The sequence below is a fragment of the Candoia aspera genome, chromosome 17 (assembly GCF_035149785.1).
Source record: "Candoia aspera isolate rCanAsp1 chromosome 17, rCanAsp1.hap2, whole genome shotgun sequence".
In the NCBI taxonomy this organism is placed as follows: domain Eukaryota; kingdom Metazoa; phylum Chordata; class Lepidosauria; order Squamata; family Boidae; genus Candoia; species Candoia aspera.
The window spans coordinates 11,762,984-11,787,354 of record NC_086169.1 but is presented as its reverse complement, the minus strand read 5'-3'; the positions used below and the strand labels follow the sequence as shown (position 1 = coordinate 11,787,354).

At 49.6% G+C, this 24,371-nt stretch overlaps 1 protein-coding gene across 3 annotated transcripts in view; it reads right to left on the bottom strand.

The window, feature by feature from the left end:
* The window catches only part of PC (pyruvate carboxylase), a 174,285-nt gene that overhangs the window by 13,507 nt on the left and 136,407 nt on the right, over positions 1-24,371 (bottom strand). For all 3 annotated transcript variants that reach the window (XM_063317252.1, XM_063317251.1, XM_063317250.1), the window contains 3 exons: positions 8,854-8,998; positions 8,375-8,464; positions 1,124-1,345 (listed from right to left, as the gene is read on the bottom strand). In XM_063317252.1, coding sequence (XP_063173322.1) covers positions 1,124-1,345; positions 8,375-8,464; positions 8,854-8,998 — 457 coding nt within the window. The remainder of the gene's footprint in view (positions 1-1,123; positions 1,346-8,374; positions 8,465-8,853; positions 8,999-24,371) is intronic.

Sequence of the window (24,371 nt, the reverse complement as noted above, 5' to 3'; positions counted from 1 at the left end):
GGTCCTGAGGAGCTGGACAGGATCCTTAGGGTTGTATGTGGGGTCCCCTGTGTGTTAGATCCATGTTCCTCCTGAATGGACAAGAGCTCCCCCAAGATGATGTGTGATTGGATCCAACTGGTGGTGAATGCATCCTTGAGGGATGGGTGCTGGTTCATGCCCTCCTCAAGAAACCACCATTGGAACCATTTTTATCCTGACTCCAAGGTTAGTATTTTAGGAAGGTTGTTGAGAAGATGGTTGAGTTGCCCCACCTTGCGGAGTTTGTCAGTGCTCTACACTCCCCCCATTCCTACTTAAGATCTACATGAGGTTGCTGGGCAAGGTCATCACTTGGCACAGAATTAGGTACCATCGGTACGCTGCTCACATTCAGCTATACGTTCCAACAGAAGAGAATGGATGTAGCTCGGGGTTAGGAACTGGCTGAATGCCTCTCCATTGCAGAACTCACTGGTATGTCTGGCACCACAGAACTCCCCCCACACACCATGATTGGCTGCTGTGTTCAACCCATGCCTACTGCTGCCTGACTGTGTTCAACCCATGCCTACTGCTGCCTGACTGGCTATTACTGCCTTTATTGTTACCCTTTTTTCCTGCTGCTGTTGCTGTACTCCATCCCCCCACCCCCAGCCTTTGATCAGAGAAAATGGGGTCCTTTATTCCGCTGACTTGGCCTGATAGCTCTGATGTTTATATAATGCTGTCAGAAGGCTGTGGCAAGGTAACAGGAAGGCAAATCCTCAGCTTAACACTAAAATATCCATCTTATGCCATTCTTAAGCCCTTTGGGTAACTTGGTTGCTTTATTTACTGTTCTAATTGGCTGTTTTTGGCCATTTATAGTAATTTACTAAGGTCACTATGTCTTCCTTCAAGTTCATAGCTTTATTACTTATACGTGATGATTATTTGTGGGCGTGGTAAGCCTGTCCATTTATTTCAGATTTGAGTTGCTGGCCCTCTTCTTGAGCCCTTGGTTGCAAAAGTCCAACTAGAACTCACACAGGCAGTCCCACCTCAGCCAGCCATCAAACAGGCAACCCAAAACTTCATCACAAGCCTCATAGCAGCTCCCAGATTTATTGGGGGCCCTTGAGAATCCAAACTGCTCTCTCACCTCCCCAGTTCTCGATGCTAAAGAGCCTGCTGAAGTTCTGGGCTACGAAGGGGGCAATCTTCTTCAGGTCATGGGTGCGAACACGAGTGGCCAGCAGCGACTGGTGAGCATCTCGGAAGGTGGTGTCCATCAAAAGCAGACCCTGGTGCTGACGAATAGCCTTGGCGAAGCCTGAAGGGCCCTCACTGAGAAGGACATCCCGAAAGCCTGCAGGGGGCTGACCTGTTGCAGAAAGAGGATGAATTGTATACAAGGTATGGAAAGCGAGTAATGAAAGTCTCACTCCCTTCCCAATAACATGGAACCCAATGGAGTCATCTAAGAGTTTTAAAACAGACAAACAGACAAGCAAACAACTCCTTTTCTTACAGTGTGCAATTACAGTACGTCGTTAAGATTCCAGAGCCTGTTGCAGCAAATGCATCAAACAGTCCTGGGCCCCCTTGAGAGACTCAGAGACTCATTAAGCAGCAATTTTTGCAGCCTGCAGGGACCTTCATCAGATGCCCTGGCATTGCAAGCAGAAGGAAGTCACATGGAATAAAAAAGCAGGAAGTGCAAATTGTTCTAATTATCTTACAATCAGTAGCCAATCGCAAAACAGTTATTAGAGGTTAATCGAAGTGCTCTTGCCTGAATGACTAGCTGAGAAAGGCCCATCCTCACCAAGACCTATCCTCATGATGTCCCTCTATCCCATCCTGAGCCTAAAGCCCTTAGCCACTGAGCTGCTGAAGTGGGATCTCAAAATACCAGTATTTTGTGAAGAGGCTGGCCGGCAGCGACGTGGCCAGGAGCAGGGACCTGCTAACAGCACGTCTCTTCCCCACCTGCTGTCTGTCTCTGGCTGCAAGAGAGGCTGGACATCCGGCTTCTGCAGACTAGATCTGGCAGGTGGGGCTTCACATTAACGTGGGAATATCAGTCTCCTGGAAGATGGGTGCTTTCCAAATAAATACCAATCTTCCAGTTTTCGACACAAACAAACCAAACAATTAAAAAAGACAGATCATCAATGGGGAACAGGAGAAGTGCCAGTTGAGGCAAGATCTGCTGAGTTGCCTACAAACTCCCACCCTCCCAGCAATTGTTTTTCTTGGATCTATCGAACTCCTAAAGAATAATTTTTTAAATTATTTTAATATTTTTTAACATAGGAACATAGGAGAGAATCTCCTATCCTCTCCCCAGACTGCTCTTGGTCATTTCGACTCAGACTGCAAGAGACTAGACATCCGGCTTGCACCGGCTAGACTGATTGGCTGGGTCTTTTCCTTCTGATCCAGAACTGTTGCTCTGACCAGCCAGTGGCAAAGCGGGGAGCTCTGCTGATCTGCACATGAGGTCCATCCAGGTGGACAAATGTGTGTTTTGTCCCAGGAAACCATCCTCTCCCAAAAAACAACCACCAAAACAAGATCAGGAAACCTACTGGGGAAAAAAATCTTTACAAACTTTATTTATTAACTTGTAAGATTGCATACGTACTAAATAACAATAACTATGTAACTACGTTCTTTACAAAAAAAATTACCTATTATATAAAAAAAGAAGAAAACTATATCTAACTACTTAGGGAAAAAAAGAGGTCAACCCTCCCTAGAAAACTAAAAACAAAAACAAAAACAAAAACCCCACACCCTATTGCTGTACAGGTAGTCCTCATTCAGTGACCATTTGTTCAGTGACCATTCAAAGTTACGATGGCGCTGAATGAAGAGACTTACAACAGGTCCTTGTAGTTGCAGCTGTTGCAGTGTCCCTGTGGTCATGTGATCAGGATTCAGGTGCTTGGCAACCGGCTCGCAATTACATGGTCACGTGTTCGCCAATGAAGAAGCCAGCAGGTTGCAAGTGGTGACTTGCATGTCGCATCTAATGACCGTGCAGGATACACTTAACGACAGCAACAGGAACTGCCACAACTGCCGTTGTAAGTCAGTGCGGTCACGTGATGTCGCACTTTATGATTGCGTCACTTAGTGACAGAGTTGGCACTCCCAGTTACTGTTGTTAAGTGAAGGCTACCTGTATTTTACTGTCAGAATCCCCCAAAGGACATACTTGATGCAGTCTACCAACCCCAACAGGGCTCAGTATGGCTTAGAATGGAGCCAGTCATCGACAGGGTTAAAATAATTCCACCCAGGCTACACCAGGTCAACTGACCAGTCTTGCTAGAAAGGCAAGGTCCCCATTCTACAACTGCTAGCCAAGGCCAGGCCATGGAGAAGACCTCTCTCAGACCTGCGGTGGCCAGTCATACTTTGTGCTGTTGGGGAAAAGGGCCAGCAATGTCTTGCAGCCTTGTGAGGGCTCTCCTGATGCAAAGGTTGATGGATTGGCCCTTCCTGAACGGGGTGGCTGGTCAGGATGCTGGATTCACAAGTGGTGACTTTTAACTCAGCTAGTGGCTGGGTGTTGTCAGAACCATCAGTAAGGCCACCTGTTCTGCTGGCTTTTCTGGGTTAATCTTGCAGTTCACTCCTTATGAACACTTTTGACTAGTCAATCACTATGTGCTATTTCAGCTTTCAGCTGGCAGTCATCTTAATTTGAGAAATACATGATTTAAATCCTTCAGTTGTGCATATCTGCCTGCTGCACCTGAAGAGATGCCCTTGTATTACAGGGTGTGGTATTAGGCAAGGACTAGGTGGGTGGAAGCTAGAAGCATATTGAGCAGTGCGGTGGTCAGTCAATTTCCAAAATACAAGGATTCTTACTGACGTATAAATGGATCTTTGCCAGTCCAACGAATAAATAATCTCAGGATATACCTCAAGCAAAGAAGATTCTTCTGTGGGCAAAAGCCTGGAAGCGTGGTTCTAAGCATGCTGTGGTATTTCTGGTGGATGTCCATGGTGTGCTGTTGAGCAGCCAGAGTAATTGTGGGTCAGTACAAAGTGACAATAGATCATAGACTCATCAAAATGGTATTTCTGGTCTTTGGAATGATGTAGGTGAGGAAGCATCCTTTTTTAGCCTGAGGGTTATAGAGCATGCCGTTGGCCCAATTTCTTTGTTTTTACTTTCTCGACTCTTTTCTTTCTGTTACGATAAAATTGAAGATAGCTGATCCTCATATTCCTTCCTCCCTCCCTCCTTAGGAGGAGAAAGTTGTCAGCAAGACAAGCCAGGAATTTCTTAGAAGAACCATGTATGGTGGAGGTCATCTTTCAACAGAGATCAAGATACTTAAAAGTGCCTTTTTGAAGAATCTGTATTTTGCTTTTGGAAAGCATATTTTGTCCTTGTTGGGTCGGCAATAGTATTTTTACTTGCTCCTCCACTTACTGAAATCCAGACTTTTCACACATGAAGACTCTCCTCCCCCCTTTCCTTTGCATCTATTTCTTTTGAATATCCACCCCAGGTGGCCCCACAGAGCTGATTGGCTGATTCAGGATCAGGTCTGTTTGGTACTCGGATGCTAGACTACCACCACTGGGAAGCTGAAAAAGCATCTAGGATGAAGTTTTCTTTTGAAAAACATCATTTGCTTAAGAAAGGGGGGAAAGGGGATACTAAAGACAAAAACTAAAACTCAGAAACAGCAAAAGAGGGAAAAAAGAAGATAGACAATGAAAAAAACCAGTTGATAAGCCTCAGAAATTATTCTGTCATATCCATAATTAAACTATCAGCTGTTGAGAGTTTTGTATTTGTAACTCCCCAAAAAGTCTTCTATTCCTTCAGCTTCAGGAAGCAGAGATTACAGCTGGCTCTTCTCAGATCTCCGGCCTCCTTAAAAAAAACCACAGAATTAAACAACGTCTTGGAGATCTGTTAATAAGATTTAAACCTCCTTATTTCATTCCCTTAATTCTTGTCCTAGGTTGGGGATTAGCCACTAGCAAGGAAAATAAACCATTGCAATACAAAGCTGGAATCAAATATAATTAAAATGAACCTCACTGGCCTGCAAATTACATAGCTGTGCAACTCTGCCCCCTGCACACTCATTTCCATGGGGCTCGATACAGCTATAAAATAGGCGGCAGGCGTGAACATGTGCTCGGGTCATACTTCTTGTGGGAAAAGGCCAGACTTGGAAAGAGACGGAGGAAACTGTCCAGTCTCTTTTTTAGGCGTCCATTTCAAGTTGGTCATTGCGATACTTTGGGGAAATGGAAGTTCTTTTTTGCCTACTATCGATGGAGGACTCCTCCACTGCCTTGGAAGGTGGGACAAAGAACCTTTGGGGAGCCCGGGGGGCAGCAGAGAGGGCCCTGCGGGGAGGCTGTTGCTCAACACAAGCCCCTGTCACCCCAGAGGGTGCAGAGACTCTCCAGCCAGCGCAGAAGCAGGGATTTCTTTTCCTACTGTTCTTGGAGGATACCCTTAGCTGGAATTTACCCGAGAGAGCCCCATTAGGGTAGGGTGGGAAGACTCCGCAGAGGCCTGAGACTCTGAAGACCCCAGAGCCAGCCAGCATCTGGCTGTTACACCTTCTGAGCAGCAGCAGGCCTGGCCTCACACCCTGCTCTGCCCTGCCTGGGGACTGACACAGAGGATGCCTGACCAGCACCCATGCTTGGTCTCTTCAGCACAATGGCAGTTGGTCCTCCAGCTTTTGCCAGTGCCTCTGGTGGGACAGCCTAGGAGAGGATGGTTGGATGGATGACAGGGACACCCACCTGGCAGCTGAAGAGGAACAGCCCTAAATGGCCATACCCCGCCTTGAATGGGATATGACTCCCCAGGAAGCAACCAACTAATTTTTATAAGAGGGAAACACAGGACTGGATCCTCCTTGGTAATGGGGCTGTGGAGATCTTAGGTGGTAAGATGACTTTCACTGTGATTAAGCAGAGGTTGCAGGAGGAAGAGATAAAAGAAAGCCAAGCCAAAGTAAACAGAGTAAAATGAAAAGAAGTTTCAATCAAAGCGAAGAGAAGCTGTGTAAGAACATTATTCGGATGAGCACTAACACACTGCAGCAACCCAGAACACCAGAAAAGGGAAACAGATCACCTATACAGCATCTTCCAGCAAAATGGACACCCCCTCAACTTCATCAAAAAGTGTCTGACCACTCAACCCACTACAACAACCAACAAAGCTATGAAAAGGATAACACTGCCATGCATCATAAACATCTCAGAAACCACCAACAGACTGCTACAACCACACGGCATCACCGTAGCACATAAACCAACTAAAACTCTTCAAAACATCTTAAATAACCCAAAAGACCCAGTAGCCCAAGAAGAAAAAACAGGAGTCATCTACAGCATGGTGTGTAAGGACTGTAGCAGCCACTATGGAGGACAGACATGCAGAAGACTAGCAGAGCGCATCCAAGGACACCAATTAGCAGTCAGAAGACATGATGAAAACTCCTTAATCTCACAGCACACAGACAGACTCAACCATACTTTCAACTGGGAAACTGTGAGCATCCTAAACCAAGCCAAATCCAAAAACGCTAGGGAATTCCTGGAAGCCTGGCACTCATACAAAGCAGCCATCAACAGGAACATAGAGGTAAACAACATTTATATACCATTCAAAAGAGACAATAGAAAAGCCAAAAGTCCAGAGCACCTCCTCGCCAGTAATCAACACCCAGATACGCAAAGATTAACACCAGGATTAACACCAGACGAACAATCAAACAGTACATTATACCTTAATCAAGGAACTATTAACTCAGTGAATCAACCAAGCAGCAAACAACAGTCCAATCAAGGAACTCCCAAGGAGAGAGCAACACCCCCCGTAACACAAGCTGGACAGTATATAAACAGAGAGCAAGGCCCACTCCCTTCTCGCCCTGAAGATGTTGCCTAGTCTGGCAATGAAACGTCTGCAAGAAAACAACAAGGCTCAGAGAGCAGCAAGGACTCCACAGAAAAGAAGTTTGTCTGCAGCACCATTTCCCTATCGAATAAGTCCCTATCAAATAAGCTTATTTGCAAGAAAGTGCAGCCAGAGAAAACGAGACTCCGCTAGGACTCAGGGAAATTCTCATCTTCTGCAGAATAGCCATAATCCCTGAGCATATGGAGAGTGAATCTTTTCTTCCTCCAGAGGGTTTGAGCAAGGCCAGAGGACTCTAGATGCCAAAGAGCGGATGGGATGGGGAAAGGTGGCATCTTTCTCTCCAGAGGGGAGGGAGGGAGGGAAGGAAGGATAGGTTGCAGCTAGCTACTTCTTCATTAGGTCACTCCAGGTAGTTCTCTCTGTTGGCAGAATGCTGGGAAAGCCTTTAGCCCAGGAGAGATCAGAAAAGTCACACACCAAGCATTTCTATAAAAATAATTTATTTACAGAAAGTAAAACAAAAGCAAAACATATTTAAAGGACTTAGCTCTCATTGAGAGCAAGCCTGGCTTGCTACATGCCGGCACAGAGAAAAAGAGGAAGTGAAACAAGTCCAGGCAGGTTCCTCCCCCCAGGTGATTGCCATCAAGCACGTGAAAGGAGACAATCAAATACAACCTCTTCACCCGGCCAAAATGATTAGGTACAATAGCAGTCTTAATCGTTAGTAGGAAAACATCAACACTCTCTCCTCCCTTTCCCCTAAAGGTAACAGCTTTTTCAGGTTTATATTGTTGGTGCCAGGAAAGCAAATGCAAATCAGAGTCTCTGTTACCCCCCTCCCCCAGAGCAGAGCATCCCAAAGGCCATTAAGGCTTGACTTCTCCAGAGGCCCTTTGGGGAATCAGTTGGTTTTGCTCTGTCCTGGAGAATGGATGTCTATTATTTCATTTTAATGTGGTTTTATTTATGGCTTTTATATACTTGTATCTCTGTTTTAACCTGCTTCTATTTGGTTGTTATTTTCTCAATGCTGTGAGCCACCCAGAGTCACTTAGGCAAGATGGGTGGCTATACAAATCAAACCAATTGCAAAAATGATTGCTTGTGGATTGGGACTGCTGCTGTGTGCTAACTCTATTTTTAATCCTGTTACCATACATCGGAACGTAGGCTGCTCAGAGTCGCCTGAGACTTGAGTAGTTTTGAGCCCCAGCAAGTAAGTAAGTAATTAACTAAATAAATGGTCCCATTGGTACAAAGCACTTTCTGCAGAGCATCCTGGCAAGAGGGAACTCAGGACAGGAGAGGTCTTCCGAAGTCCAGCCCTGTTCACAGCACTGAGAGAATCTCAGTAACAGCCAGAGAGGAAAGTTAAGCTGAGCCATGTTTCCCTTTGCTGCAGCCAGATAGCCAGTGGGAGCCTGTGGGAGGCCACACTGGTTCTTCTGGAGATCAGGAATGTTTCAGAGACCAACTCACCTAAAGACAATGAAGGGACCACAGGATCAATGGGTGCAGGCTGGGCATTCACAGGGATGGGTGTGGTGGGGCCGTTTACCATGACATGTCCTGGAAAGGAAAAAGAAAGGTTAATGGAGGTGACCTGATCGTCAACTACAGGACTGCTTGCAGCCCCAGCTTGCCACTCACAGGATGAAAGGAAGGTTTTTCCAGTCCCATAACTTGTTTTCGCACCTCCGTTTCTAATCTCAGTTACTAAGAAGTAACTGAGATGATTCAACTTCATTTGGCTTCCTTTCTCCATCCCTGCCACAATCAAGACCCAATACGGACTCCTCAAGAACCTGAAGGTGAATGTGAACACTGAATGTGGTCAGGTAGAGAAAAGGCAGCCACTGCTCATGGATGCTCTAACGGGGTTCCTTCATTGAGCATTGGGGGTGGAGAGGGGAAGGTACCGTTCAGTGCCCTTTTCAACTCCAGGATTCTGAACCTACCCAGGTAGTGGAGCAGCTTCTGAGCTCTGTTCTGGCCAGGCCGCAGATGGAAAAGATCTGGGTTTTCATCAATGAACTGGGTGTCCACGGTGCCATGGAGAAACTGATTATTGCCAAGCACGTTCTGCAGGAAAGGGATGTTGGTCTGAAAGGGAAGGAAGAGCAGAGGGAGGCCTTAAGAGATGCTTAGGAGAGGAAGCGGTGGCTTTGTTTCTGCATCTATGCAATGAAGCTCTTCTGAACCAAGCATTTGGTCTCTAGCTTCAGCTAGACAGGCCTGGGGAAACCTGTTGCTGGATGAGACTGGAAGCCCAACTAATCCTTTTCCAGCCATGGCCAGCTAGATCCCCACAAGGGAAGACAGCAGCCCCCAGTACCTGGCACTTAGAGGTACACTGCCACTGATTCTGGATGTTCTAAGTACCTGTAGTTGCTAATAACCTATAAAACACTCTTCCTCCATGAATTATGTTTCTGTGCAATAATTAATAGCAAATGTCATGAGAGCAGGGCATCAGAAATGCCTTTGGGGCCAAAAGAGATGGAGCATTTTGTTTCTAACAACAGGTGGAGCCCGCAAAACAATGGCCGTCTGAAACTGATATTGGAAGGCACACTGCATGTCAATATGGAGGCTGTCAGAAAACCCCCCCCCCCCGTGCCATCCTGCCATAAAAAAGCAAGTCACCAGCAGAAAGGGGCAAGTGCCCGAAATGCACCAGGTGGCCTGGAGCCATCCTGCCATAAAATGGGAAGCACAGCAGTGAGGAGGAACAAACACGGCAACCAGGCTGTGTAAAAGCACCCACCCTTGGGCATGGAGTTCAGCACCCTGGACAGCCGACAGCATGCGATCCGGCTGTCAGGGAATTCACCCCGGGGGGGTGCGAGGCGGGGGAGGAAGCAGGGCGCCAAAGGCTTTTAGGGGAGCACCAGACTTTGATGGGGAGGGGGACGAATGTACTTATACTGTCACTTGTGAATCACCAAGTTACTCGGATCTTTAATGCGCTTTGAGTTGCTTGCCCAATAAGGACTCTCCCGTATACCAAACTGGTCTGTAGCAAGAGTGCTGACTCGCTGGGTTTAGAATCGGAGCCATGACAGAGGCTCTTTTCACTGTCACAGTTAACAACATGCAGAACACGAAGAGGGCAAGACCCCTCAGCAGTCCTCTGTTTCTGGCAGTGGAAATCCAGAGGTAAGCACAGGGAAGTTCCATTGAGCGATTGGCACTAAAAGCTATTCAAATCCCTCCCCCCACCTGGACTGGTCTAACTCAGATGTTCACAGATTTCTTGAAAACAGCTGGGACTGAGATAAGTAAATACTCCAAACTATCTAGAAATAACTCATTTTAAAAACTGCAGTGGTGCCTCCAGGGAAACCCAGGGAAGAAAATCTGATTTCACCCAACGTGTTCTGACCCCACTGTCAGAAACATAAAGGAAGCACCAAGTCTTGGCTGCACCACATTTCAAGGAAAGGGCAAACTGCATTTAGACTCCATGAACCTCTTGTCTGCCCCCATCTTTAAGCCAACCAATTTTCTTGGGCAACTCCAATTTAAGATAATTGTATCAACTTTTAACAGGGCTATCTTTTCTGCTAAAATTAAATATAAAGATGACCAAGCTAAGGATAACAAGTAGAACAACCGGCCTTAGAATTGGCAATGAAGGTATTGAAGTGGTGGAGAGCTTCTGCCTTTTAGGATGAACCATCAACAGTAAAGGAACCAGCAGTCAAGAAATACGCTGCAGACTGGCACACAAGCCACGAAGGCCTTGATATCCAGCTGCCAGGATGTGTCCATACCTACAAAGATCAGAATTGTACAAGCCATGGTATTCCCTGTGACACTCTATGGAAGTGAAAGTTGGACTCTGAAGAAGCAGGATATGAAGAGTACTGACACTTGAACTTTGATGTTTTGAACTCTGGTTTTGGAGAAAACTACTGAGAATACTGTGGACAGCTGTCACGATCGCTGTTGCGATGTTTGCGACATCGTAACGGCTTGCATGACAAAGCACAGATGCGTGTCAATGGCTGGAGAGGTGCGGGCGATAAACTGGACAAAGAAGGTAATGGGGTTGGGAGATCTACTGAACAAACAAGGTCCCATCGCCCGGTAATCGGCCACTGACGCCCGATAAAGAAAGGATCAGGGCGAGGTTCGGAAAGGCGCGGCCGGGCTTTCGAGGAATATCAAGGTCTAATCGCCCGGTAATGGACCATTACCTCACAGGAAGATAAACAGGGCGATGCCCGGGGCAAATGGGGCGGGACGACCTCTCACCTATCAAGTCTTGATGGCCTGTCACTCCGTGGAACTCGTGGGGCACACCCGGGGAGTGTGGGGGTGGAGCGCTGTTTGGCGCGAGACTATTTCATTCAACTTTTGGCACGCTTCCCTCACTCTCAGCTTTTTACTGGTGTGCATTCTATTCTAAATAAAAGCCAGAGCTTAAACTTGATTTAGAGTCTGAGTCTTTTATTTGGTCTTAGGCATTCCTTACAACAGCCAAGAAAACAAACCAATGGATCACTGAACAAATCAACCCACTTGAGGCACAAATGAGCAGGCTCATACTATCCTTCTTTGAATGCATTATATAAAGACCCAGCTCCCTGGAGAAGGCTCTAATGCTGGGAAAGGTGGAAGGAAAGAGAAGAAGAGGACTGTCATGCGCTGCCTACCTCCGAGTAACACACAGACACTGATTCCGTTGAAGCAGGCTCTGGTTTATTCGTAGTGTAGATACAGTGGTAGAAAAAAGCTGAGAGTGACAGGAGCGCGCCGGTGCGGGGTTTAAATACCCCGCGCCGGTCAGTGCCCCCTCACTCGCGGTTACGTCACCCCCCCTTTGTCCAACATGCTGTCTTGCGGGTAGGTGAGGGGTTGCGAGGCCCCGCTGGCGCTCCGGGATCGCCCATCATCGGTTTCCCTATTCCTCCGGTGATTGCTGTCAGCTGGGCGATCTCCGTTGCGCTAGCGCTAACAGCTTGGGTGTGCCTCGCGATCCGCTTAGCCATTGTATCTTGTTCTTTAGTCTTTGTAAGTTGATGGCTACTTATCTTGAGCCCCTTCCCCTGTTTCCTTGTTATTGTCATGTGTGCCATTGCGCTGATGTCTTCAGCTCAACGGCACTCATGACAAGGACAACCAACAGCAAGGTGGATAGACTCAGGTACAAGGGCAATGGATGCTCTGCTGAAAGACCAGTTTAGGGAGGGATCATCATGGAGAAAATCTGTCTATGCAGTTGCTAAGAGTCGACAATGACTTGGTGGCACATAATCAATCAATCAATCAATCATTTCTTCTGCACTAAACATTCCTATGGTGGGTAGTAGGTGGGTCATTTTGGCTGTTCTTCCCCAAATCTATGATCACAGTGCATTACTGAGAAATGGAAATCCCAAAAGAAGAATGTCATTAGGGCCATTAGAATGTTTTAGCTAATCTGAACGTCTTCCAATCCACAGGGAGATACTCCCTAGAATATTGAAGAGTTGTCAAGACTTCTGTCAATTTCAAGAAGTGCCTGAGAACTGGAGAGGAAAAACCGCCCAGAGTCCCCTTTTGGGGAGAGATGGGCAGTGATAGAAATCTGAAAAATAAATAGACAAACTAGATGACTGTGCTGAGAGAAACAAGCTAGCCATGCTGGCTGCCAGTTTGCTCCCAGGTGCAATTCAAGGTGCTGGCTTGGACCTTTAAGCCCTACCTGGCATGGGGCCAGGGCATTTGAGGGACCGCCTGTTCCCCATTACATCTGCCCATCCCATCAAGTCAGGCGGGAGGGGCATGTTGTGGGTCCCACCTGATGGGACCCAGGAGACAAGCTTTTTCTGCCATGGCACCTGCCCTTTGGGACATCATCCTCCCCGACCCTACCGACCTGGGAATCTCTGTGTGGTTGTTCCGGGAGGCCTGGGGACCCCTTGGAAACAAACAGGGAACCCGCGAGACGGCTTTATTGCAGGAGAGCTTTTTAAACATTCTCTCGTGGTATGCGTATGCTTTTTCGTTTTAATGGTTATTTAAGATGTGCTTTTATTGTATGGTTTTATTGTACGCCTGTTGTACGCTGTCCAGAGTCACACTCATGAGATGGGCAGTTATATAAATTCGGTAGGTAGGCAGGTAGGTAGATGTATTACATTTAGAAAGGAGAAGTACAGGACACGCACACAAGACGGGGGATTCATGTGGAAACACTGCACTGGAGGAAGAGTTGGGAATGGTCTTTGACAAGCTGAGCGTCAGCCAGCCAGCCAGCCAGCCGTGGGAGACGGTGGCCAGAAGGGTTAGCCACAGTTCTGGGCTGCGCTAGCAGAAGCACTGTGCAAGGCACACAAAGCCTTCCCTGCTCCAGTGAGACCAGGTGAGGCCAATGAGACCAGAGCACTTTGTACAATTCTGGGCACGGCATTTCCAGAAGGATATTGACCGGTTCAGGCTGAAGGGACTTGTTCAGCCTGGAAAAGAGGAGGAGGAGGTGCTTGGAGTGTAAAAGAGTGCCCTAAGGAAGATGGTCAGGAAATATTTCCCATTGCCATGAAAAAAATAGGACCAGAATAGTGGGTATGAGTTGCAGCTACCTAGATTTAAACACGGGGGGAAACTTTCTGATGGCTAAGATTTGTACAACGGTCTGAACGCAGAGGTTCTCCGTCTCTGAAGGTTCCTGAGAAGAGGCTGGTCAGCTGGCGGTTTTGGGGGATGGAAGGAACCCTTCTGTTCCCTTCCAACTCCACAATTCTATGATACTAGCTTATATATTTATTTTGTTCATTTCTACATACGTTTATAACCAATAGACTATCCTGTGGCAGTTAACAATAGCATAATAAATGTAACAGCCAAAATCAAAATCACCCAAAACCACCAACAGCCATCTTAAAGCTATCAAAATAGTAGCAAACAACAGCAACACAAAATTCCATTAAAACAATCAGAAAATCAATTATTTCTGCTTTGGTAAAGAACTCCTGAATGTCCTGATATTCAAGCTGAGTAAAAGATTCTGATGCTGAAAGGAGAAAAACGTTTCTCTAGCCATGTTCCTTGCACCATACCCAGTCAATACGTCTCTCTCCTATTATCCCTTACCCGCTTTTTCTCCAAGCTAAAAAGCTCATTTATCTTCCCAATTTATCTGAGGGTGATGGAAATCACACACAACTACCATGACGTGTTCTTCAGGGTCCTTTCTTACTTCTTGAAGTGGGGGAGGGGAAATAGTTGCATGTCCCTCTAATCCTCCTAAATTCCATTTGGAGATTGTCACTGGCTCAGAAGTCCCGCCACTTGGGAGATAATTTTGCAATCATACTTGTATGTGCTGCAAAAGAAATCGGAAGCTGTTTCTTCTTTCTATTTCTTTTTATTCTTTCCTTCTGCACTTTTTTTTCTTTTTTCCTTCTCTCTTTCTTTGTTCTCTTTATTCTGTATTAGTTTTTGTTAGTTTTTATGTTCTCTTTATATCTATATCTCCTGCCACTTGCATACCAGAAGTTACACATTCTCTTCCACTTTGATCTTCACCGTCGGGTGTCCATGTGGCTTTCTCAATCAACCATTTTCCTAGATCCCCATTTCAATACTAGAATAATTTTTACTCTCATCCCCTGGGGCAGTTTCCGAGCCCAGGGGAGGTGTGAAGAACCTTTTAGTCACATTGTTACAATAAATCCACCTTTGCCAAAGTTTCATTGTACTGTTTTCATTGTATTTTTTTGTTGTTTATTCATTCAGTCGCTTCCGACTCTTCGTGACTTCATGGACCAGCCCACGCCAGAGCTTCCTGTCAGTCGTCAACACCCCCAGCTCCCCCAGGGACGAGTCCGTCACCTCTAGAATATCATCCATCCACCTTGCCCTTGGTCGGCCCCTCTTCCTTTTGCCCTCCACTCTTCCTAGCATCAGCATCTTCTCCAGGGTGTCCTGTCTTCTCATTGTGTGGCCAAAGTATTTCAGTTTTGCCTTGAATATCATTCCCTCAAGTGAGCAGTCTGGCTTTATTTCCTGGAGGATGGACTGGTTTGATCTTCTTGCAGTCCAAGGCACTCTCAGGATTTTCCTCCAACACCACAGTTCAAAAGCATCGATCTTCCTTCGCTCAGCCTTCCTTATGGTCCAGCTCTCGCAGCCATATGTTACTACGGGGAACACCATTGCTTTAACAATGCGGACCTTTGTTGTCAGTGTGATGTCTCTGCTCTTAACTATTTTATCGAGATTTGTCATTGCTCTTCTCCCAAGGATTAAGTGTCTTCTGATTTCCTGACTGCAGTCAGCATCTGCAGTAATCTCTGCACCTAGAAATACAAAGCCTTTCACTGCTTCTACATTTTCTCCCTCTATTTGCCAGTTATCAATCAAGCTGGTTGCCATAATCTTGGTTTTTTTGAGGTTTAGTTGCAAGCCAGCTTTTGCACTTTCTTCTTTCACCTTCATCATAAGGCTCCTCAGTTCCTCTTCGCTTTCAGCCATCAAAGTGGTATCATCTGCATATCTGAGATTGTTAATGTTTCTTCCAGCGATTTTAACTCCAGCCTTGGATTCCTCAAGCCCAGCATGTCGCATGATGTGTTCTGCGTACAAGTTGAATAGGTAGGGTGAGAGTATACAGCCCTGCCGTACTCCTTTCCCAATCTTAAACCAGTCCGTTGTTCCGTGGTCTGTTCTTACTGTTGCTACTTGGTTGTTATACAGATTCTTCAGGAGGCATACAAGATGACTTGGTATCCCCATGCCACTAAGAACTTGCCACAATTTGTTATGGTCCACACAGTCAAAGGCTTTAGAATAGTCAATAAAACAGAAATAGATGTTTTTCTGAAACTCCCTGGTTTTTTCCATTATCCAGCGGATATTGGCAATTTGGTTCCTAGTTCCTCTGCCTTTTCTAAACCCAGCTTGTACATCTGGCAATTCTCGCTCCATGAATTGCTGAAGTCTACCTTGCAGGACCTTGAGCATTACCTTACTGGCATGTGAAATGAGTGCCACTGTTCGATAGTTTGAACATTCTTTAGTGTTTCCCTTTTTTGGTATGGGGATGTAAGTTGATTTTTTCCAGTCTGATGGCCATTCTTGTGTTTTCCAAATTGGCTGGCATATAGCATGCATTACCTTGACAGCATCATCTCGCAAGATTTTGAACAGTTCAGCTGGGATGCCGTCGTCTCCTGCTGCCTTGTTATTAGCGATGCTTCTTAAGGCCCATTCAACCTCACTCTTCAGGATGTCTGGCTCTAGCTCACTGACCACACCATCAAAGCTATCCACGATATTGTTATCCTTCCTATACAGATCTTCCGTATATTCTTGCCACCTTTTCTTGATCTCTTCTTCTTCTGTTAGGTCCTTGCCATCTTTGTTTTTGATCATACCCATTTTTGCCTGGAATTTACCTCCGATGTTTCTAATTTTCTGGAAGAGGTCTCTTGTCCTTCCTATTCTATTGTCTTCTTCCACTTCCACACATTGCTTGTTTAAAAATAATTCCTTATCTCTTCTGGCTAACCTCTGGAATTTTGCATTTAATTGGGCATATCTCCCCCTATCACTGTTGCCTTTTGCTTTCCTTCTTTCTTGGGCTACTTCTAGTGTCTCAGCAGACAGCCACTTTGCCTTCTTGGTTTTCTCTTTCTTTGGGATGTATTTTGTTGCCGCCTCCTGGACAATGTTGTGAACTTCTGTCCAGAGTTCTTCCGGGACCCTATCTACTAAGTCCAGCCCCTTAAATCGATTCTTTACCTCCACTGCATATTCCTGAGGGATATTAGTGAGCTCATATCTAGCTGATCTGTGGGTCTTCCCTAATCTCTTTAGTCTGATCCTAAATTGTGCAAGAAGTTCGTGATCAGAACTACAGTCAGCTCCAGGTCTTGTTTTTACTGACTGTATAGATGACCGCCATCTTTGGCTGCAAAGGATGTAGTCAATCTGATTTCGGTGTTGTCCATCTGGGGAAGTCCATGTATAAAGCCGTCTCTTAGGTTGTTGGAAGAGAGTGTTCGTTATGCAGAGTGAGTTGTCTTGGCAAAATTCTATCAGCCTATGTCCTGCTTCATTTTGTTCTCCCAGGCCATGCTTACCTGTAATTCCAGGTGTCATTTGACTGCCCACCTTAGCATTCCAGTCTCCTGTGATGAAAATAACATCTCTTTTAGGCGTGTTGTCCAGTAGGTGCTGCAGATCCTCATAGAACTGCTCTACTTCAGCTTCTTCAGCATCTGTGGTTGGGGCGTATATTTGGATCACTGTGATGTTAGATGGCTTGCCCTGAATTCGAATTGAGATCATTCTATCATTTTTTGGATTGTATCCAAGCACTGCTTTAGCCACTTGACTATTAATTATGAAGGCTACTCCATTTCTTCTGTGGTCCTCTTGTCCACAGTAGTAGATCTGGTGGTCATTTGATGTGAAGTGGCCCATTCCAGTCCATTTCAGTTCGCTGATGCCCAAAATGTCTATCTTTAATCTTGGCATCTCACCAATAACCACATCCAATTTGCCCTGGCTCATAGATCTGACATTCCAGGTTCCAATAGCGTGTTGATCCTTAGAACATCGGATTCGCCATTCACCACCAGCACCGTCGGCCGCTAGCCGTCCTTTCGGCTTTGAGCTAGCTGCGTCATCACGTCTGGGGCTAGTTGAACTCATCCTCTGTTCCTCCCCAGTAGCATTTTGACCATCTTCCGACCTGGGGGTCTCATCTTCTGATGGTATACCGACCTACCCCTGGTAGTACTGATCCATTTAGTTTTCACGGCAAGAATACTGGGGTGGGTTGCCATTACCTTCCCCAGGGATCGCATTTGACCCCTGTCATGACCTTCCCGTCTTGGGTGGCCCTTCACGGTTTAGCTCATGGCATCATTGAGGTGCTCAAGCTCCAGCACCATGACAAGGTAACGATCCTTTGCTGAAGTTCCATTGTATATTTGTGTTAATTTTGGTGTTTGGAATTTTAGGGGAGGTGTGTGCATTAAGATTACAGTTTAGGAACCCCTACTCTGGGGAGAATGCTTCCCCAGCCAGATGCTCTCAGATGTCATGCACTGCCTACCGCAGAGTAAAACACAGACGCTGATTCATAGGAGAGCAGGTTCCGGTTTATTTCGTACGTAGTGTCAGTTGCGAAAAAAGCTGAGAGTGAGAGGAGCGCGCCGGTGCGGGGTTTAAATACCCCGCGCCGGTCAGCGCCCCCTCACCCTGGGTTACGTCATCCCCCCTTTGTCCTGCATGCTGTCTTGCCGGTAGGTGAAGGGTTGCGAGGCCCCATCTGGTGCCCCGGGATCGCCCATCATCGGTTTCCTCATTCAGCCGGTGATTGCTGTCAGCTGGGCGATCTCCGTTGTGCTTGTGCTAACAGCTTGGGTGTGCCTCGCGATCCGCCTAGCCTTTTGTCTTTTCTTCTTTCTCTTTTGTGTTCTGATGGCTGCATCCTCCGGCTAGGGTCTGTGGCTGTTGTTGTGCTTGCTATGCTTATCTTGAGCCCCTTCCTCTGCTTCCTCGTTATTGTCATGTGTGCCATTGTGCTGATGTCTTCAGCTCAACGGCACTCATGACATACTGCCCCCTGTCCGAATAGTGCCCCCCCCGGCCTTCCGGGTTTTTTTTTTCCAGGAGAGCTGTCAAAATGGTTTTTTTTTTTTTTTAAATTTCCCGCCGGAGTGTTTTCGCCCCTCCCTTTGTTCCGCCTTCCACCTCGTGTCCATCTAGGGTGTGTTCCCAGTGCGCATGCCCCGACCGCACCCTGGGCGTGCGCATGCTCCGGCCACACCCTGCTTGTTTGGCTCAGTTCGGCGAGGAAAGAGGCGTGGCTGGTCGGGTGCTTTTCAGCTCCAGGTAGGGCCCTTATCTTTTTCCAAGTGCGCCGTAATTGTTATGTGTGCATCCTGGGCGTTGCCCCCAGGCATGCATAGGTGACCAATGTCACTCCCTCGTGGGCCCGGGGCGGGGGGAGGGTGAGTCCCGGGGGGGGAGGTCTACCCAAGTCACGGGCTTGGGGGGCCCTTTCCCCTGGGGGCGCGGCTGGTGGGGGGGGGGCCCGCGGGGAAAAGGGTGTTCAGGGGCCGGTTCGGCTTGTCGCCCCTTTGGCTTGTCGGGGTATGTCCGGTGGAATGCCCGGGTCAGGTCTGGCGCCTTGACGTGTTGCGCCGCCACCCATTCTGGGTGGGGGAAGTGTTTCCACCTTACTAAATAGTGTAATATTCCCCGTTGACGGCGAGAGTCGAGTATGTCTCTTACTTCGAAATGTTGTTGGCCGTCGATCATCACTGGGGAGGGCAGTGGCGTGCTCGGGTGCCATCGAGAGGTGGTTGCAGGTTTCAGGAGGCTGGTGTGAAATACCGGGTGGAGTCTCCGTAGATTGTGCGGCAGGTCCAGGCATATTGCCACCGGGTTCACTATCTGTGTCCTGATTACCAGGAAACACACAGAGGCGAGGACTTGGTCTCTAATATTTATTTGTAGTACTTAACAAGAATCCTAACAAACTGAGAAAGCGTGGGAAAACCCAGCCATATAAACCCCAAAGGTTAAGGCAGTCCCGATCTGTGTCTCTTTGAATGGCTGAACAGTTCCTCAGTGCTACGCATGCGCTTGACAGTCTGGGTGAGAGCCCCCTGCTCGCCATCCTTACTCATGACAATCTGGGTTACTCGAAGCGGCCCGATATACTTAGGCCCCAGTTTTTTCGAGGGTTGAGGTGACTTCAGGAATTTGGTGGATAGGTAGACCATATCCCCTGCCTGGAACGTCGGTTGCTGGCGCCGGTGCTTGTCGGCCTGCTCTTTGTAGGCCGCCTGTGCTTCCTTCAGCGCTGCCGTGATTATTGGCCACGATTCCGCAATCTTCCGTCCCCAGTCGCTAGCATCCACTTGGGGTCCCGGGGGTTGCGGTAGCTCCGGTATGGGGACAAAGTCGCGCCCCGAGACTACTTCGAACGGGGTTTTCCCCATGCTCGTGTGGACGGCGTTATTATATGCGACTTCCGCAAACGGGAGCAGTTCGACCCAGTCGTCTTGGTGGTAGTTTGTGTATGAGCGTATGAATTGTTCTAGGGTGGCATTGAGGACCTCTGTGGCTCCGTCCGTCTGGGGGTGCCAGGCAGTGGATAGGGCTTGTTGGGTCCCCATCAGCTTTAGGAAGGCCCGCCATAATTTCGAAGTGAATTGTCTGCCCCTGTCTGTCACCACGTGTGCGGGACATCCGTGTAACCTGTACACGTGTATCAGGAAGAGTTTGGCTAGTTGTTGGGCGGACGGGACCGATGAGCAGGGGATGAAGTGGGCTTGTTTCGAAAAGTAGTCTTTCACCACCCAAATGGCCGTTTTCTTCTGGCTGGGTGGGAGATCTACTATGAAATCCATGGAGATTTCCTCCCATGGGCGGGAGGGCTCCGCCACCTTTTGTAAAAGTCCCGGGGGCTTACCTGGTGCCCGTTTGGCCCTGGCGCATGTCGGGCAGGACGCTACATAGGCTTTCACATCCCGTCTCAGCGCGGGCCACCAGAATTGGCGTCGTGTGAGGTGCAGGGTCTTCAGGAACCCGAAGTGTCCCGCCTGCTTGGCGTCGTGGGATCTGCGCAAGATCGCCTGGCGTTGCGAGTCTGGGACATATATTCTGCCTTCCCCCCATGCCAGGTCCTGTGCCATCGTCACCTTGTCGGGGTTAGCTAGGAGCCAAGGGTCGGTTTTGAGGGCGGCCGTGAGGTCTACGCGTATCCCCCCTGGCAGTTGCGGTTGGCGCCATCTGGTTACTGGTTGCCCCACCGTCGGTTGTGCCGTGGGGTTGGGCTGCCTCCGAGCGCTGCTCCGGGTGGTCACCGCCATCCCCAGCTGGGAAGCGGATAGGACCGTCCCGATCATGTCTGGGGCGGGCTCCTCGTCTTGGGGCAGTCGGGAGAGGGCGTCAGCTAGGAAGTTCTTTTTGCCCGGCATGAACTTCAGCTGAAAGTTGAAGCGGCTGAAGAATTGGGCCCATCTGACCTGTTTTGGGCTGAGGCGTCTGGGCGTTCGGAGGGCCTCGAGGTTCCGGTGGTCTGTCCAGACCTCGAATGGTTGGGTGGCTCCTTCCAGTAGGTGCCTCCATGTTTCCAACACCGATTTCACCGCGAAGGCTTCCTTCTCCCAGACGTGCCAGCGCCTTTCTGTCTCAGAGAATTTCCTCGACAGGTAGGCGCATGGTTTCAGGACTCCTGTGGGGTCCTTTTGGAGTAGGATGGCCCCCAGGGAGAAGTCTGAGGCGTCGGCTTGGACCACGAACGGCCGTTCTGGGTCCGGGTGCGCGAGGATTGGCTCCGTGGTGAACAGCGCTTTCAGCCTGTTGAATGCGGTTTGGCACGCGGGAGTCCAATTTAGTACTGTGCCTGGGTTCTTGGCGCGTCGTGTGTCCCCCACCCCTTTAGTCTTGAGGAGGTCTGTTAGGGGGAGGGCTATCTCCGCGAACCCCCGTGCGAATGACCTGTAAAAATTCGCGAAGCCGAGGAAGCTCTGGAGTTGGCGCCTGTTACGGGGGCGTTCCCAGTTCACCACCGCCTCGACTTTTGCGGGGTCCATCTCTATGCCTTCTCCGGAGATTCGGTACCCCAGGTAGTCTAGGCGTGCTTTATGAAATTCGCACTTTGAGGGTTTGGCATAGAGTTTCGCCCTTTTTAGCTTGTCGAGGACTTGTCTGACTAGGGTCACGTGTTCCTCGTGTGTTTTGGAGTAGATAAGGACGTCGTCTATGTAGACTAGGACCCCTTTGAACAGGTGCTCATGCAGAACCTCATTGATGAGCTGCATGAATACCCCCGGGGCCCCTGCTAGTCCGAATGGCAGCACTTTGTACTGAAAGGCGCCTAGGGGGCAGTTGAACGCCGTTTTCCATTCGTCCCCCTCCCTGATTCGGATCCGGTAGTATGCCTCGCGAAGGTCCAGCTTGGAGAATACTCTACCCGTGGACAGGTGGGCGAGCATGTCTTTCACGAGGGGTAAGGGGTATTTATTGGATAGGGAAGCTGCATTGAGGCCCCGGTAGTCGGTGCAGAGCCGTAGGGTGCCGTCCTTTTTCTCTCGGAATAAGACGGGCGCTCCGACCGGTGATCATGCCGGCTCTATGAATCCCCTCTCTAGGTTTTTGTCGATGAACTCCCGAAGGGTTGCCATCTCCTTCGGGGTCATCGAGTAAATCTTCGGCCTAGGTAAGGGGACATCGGGCAGCAGGTCAATCCTGCAGTCCGTCTTGCGGTGGGGGGGTAGTTGATCAGCTTCCGCCTCTCCGAAGACCTCTGAGAAGTCAGCGTATTGCTCCGGTAGGTCTTCTGGTGTGGTTGTGTTGTCCTGGGTTGCCGCCTCTGCTCGTCCCACCGTGGGGTTGGTCCTGCCCGCCGGAACTGGCGCCCGGTACTCGCCGTTGAATCGGAAGGTGCGGGTCGCCCAGTCGATGCGCGGGTTGTTTGTTGCGAGCCATGGTATCCCCAAGACTACGATGGGCCGTCCTATGTGGGTTACCACGAACGATGTTCGTTCGGTGTGGGTACCCATTTGTAGGGTAACCGGCTCGGTCTGCATCGTGGCTGGTGTCCCTCCCGCTGTTGAGCCGTCCAGCTGGTGAAATGCCAGCGGCGTGGGGAGGGGGAGGCAGCGTAGGGCGAGTTTTGCGACTATGTCGGGGTGGATCAGGTTTTTCGAGCACCCCGAGTCCACTAGTGCCGCGGCCGTGGTGGCTCCGTTGCCCCCAGAGAGCTTGATTGCCGCCATTATTACGGAGCTTTCGCCGCTCTGTCGAAGTGATCCGCGCCTCTGTCCCACCACCTGCCTCGCGGCGCGTTTTAGGGCAGGCGGGGAACGTTTCCCGCCGGCTGGTCTGGGTCTACGGCGTCCTCTCCCCCCCAGTAAGCGTCCCAGCCTTCGTCCGGTGTCGCTGTGGCTCCGGTCATTCGGCGGTGGGGGGGTGGCGGCGGGTTAGTTGGTTTGAGGTTAGGTTTCAGTGCGGGTTTAGGAGCGCTCGCTGGGGTTCGGTTGGAGAAGCAATCTGCCGTTTTGTGCCCCATTTTCCCACACCTCCCGCAGGGCCCGCAAGTGAATTTCTTCCTTGGATATGTGGGACCGGCCGTCCCCACGTGTGGCGCAGGTACCTTTGGGTAGGTGTTGGTTTTGTCTTCCGTCGTTGCCATTAGGAAGGTGCGGTGCGCGTGTTCTGCTTTCCCCGCGAGGTGGATCCAGCCGTGCAGAGTCTCCGGATCGTCCCGGTAGAGAGCCCACTGAAGTACTTCGCGGTTGAGCCCCCTTTTAAACATTTCTAGCAGGGTGGTCTCGGACCAGTCGTTGATCTTCCCTGCTAGGGCTTTAAATTCGAGGGCGTAGTCCGGGACAGTGCGTGCGCCCTGTTTGAGGCTTTGGAGTGCACTTTTAGCCCTCTCTTTGGCTAGTGGGTCCTCAAAGTAGCGCTTCATCTCGGTAATGAAAGCATGGAAGTCAGAGAGGGCGGGGGAGTTGGACTCGTACATTTGGACGTACCAGTCCGCCGCCCGGTCTTGTAGTTTGATCGCCACGGCTGCGATCTTGTCCGCTTCGGAGTTAAAGGAGTGTCCGTGCCGCCCCATGAACTCCCTGGCGTTCGTAATGAAGAACGACAGTTTCGCGGGGTTCCCGTCGAAGAAAATGGGGAAGTCCTTTGGGGCCCGGGCGTTCTGTGAGTCCCCTCCTCTCGCTTCCCGACTCCTGGCTTCGTCCGCTTGGGCCGCTTGTTGATTAGCATTTGGCCCATGGGGGTGCTATGACCCGCTCGGGGTGTGGGCCTGCATGGGAACATCGTTGGGCGGCGCCGGGGACATCAGCGATTGCAGCATGGTCCTGAGGTCCTGTAGCTGGGCCTCCGTGGCTGCGAGTCTGGCTTGAGTTTCCCCGTCCGAGATCCGCGCCGCAGCTGGGGTCGGGTCTGTCGGTGTGTCCGCCGGGTTGAGCCGCTGGTGGGGTTCAGGCAGTCCCGTCCGCTGGTCCACTTCCTCTGTTTGGGGGTGCGTCGGCTGGGTTGCCTCTCCGTCCTCCACCGTGCTTGCCGCAGTTGGGCTGACGCTCCACGCCCGTGGCTGGGGTGCGATGTGGGGTGGGGGGGTCTCCGCTGGTCTCGGGAGGTATGTTGCTCCCTCCCGTGGCCGGGTCGCCTCCGCCGCCGTCTCCCTCTGGGGTTGGAGCTGAGGCTCGGGGTGGGCCGGGCGGGTGTCCGTGGCTCCTGGGGTCCGCGGTGCCTCTGGCCTCGATCGGTCCTCCTCCGCTTCTTGCCGTGCGGTTCGCCCGCTTTGGCCGCGACGCGTCGGCCTCATCGCTCGTGGTCTTCTCGCCGTCTATTCCTCCCGCGGCTCGTTGTCCGGTGGGGCTCGGCGAGGCTGAGTTTGTGACTCTCAGCTTTATGTCATGCACTGCCTACCGCAGAGTAAAACACAGACGCTGATTCATAGGAGAGCAGGTTCCGGTTTATTTCGTACGTAGTGTCAGTTGCG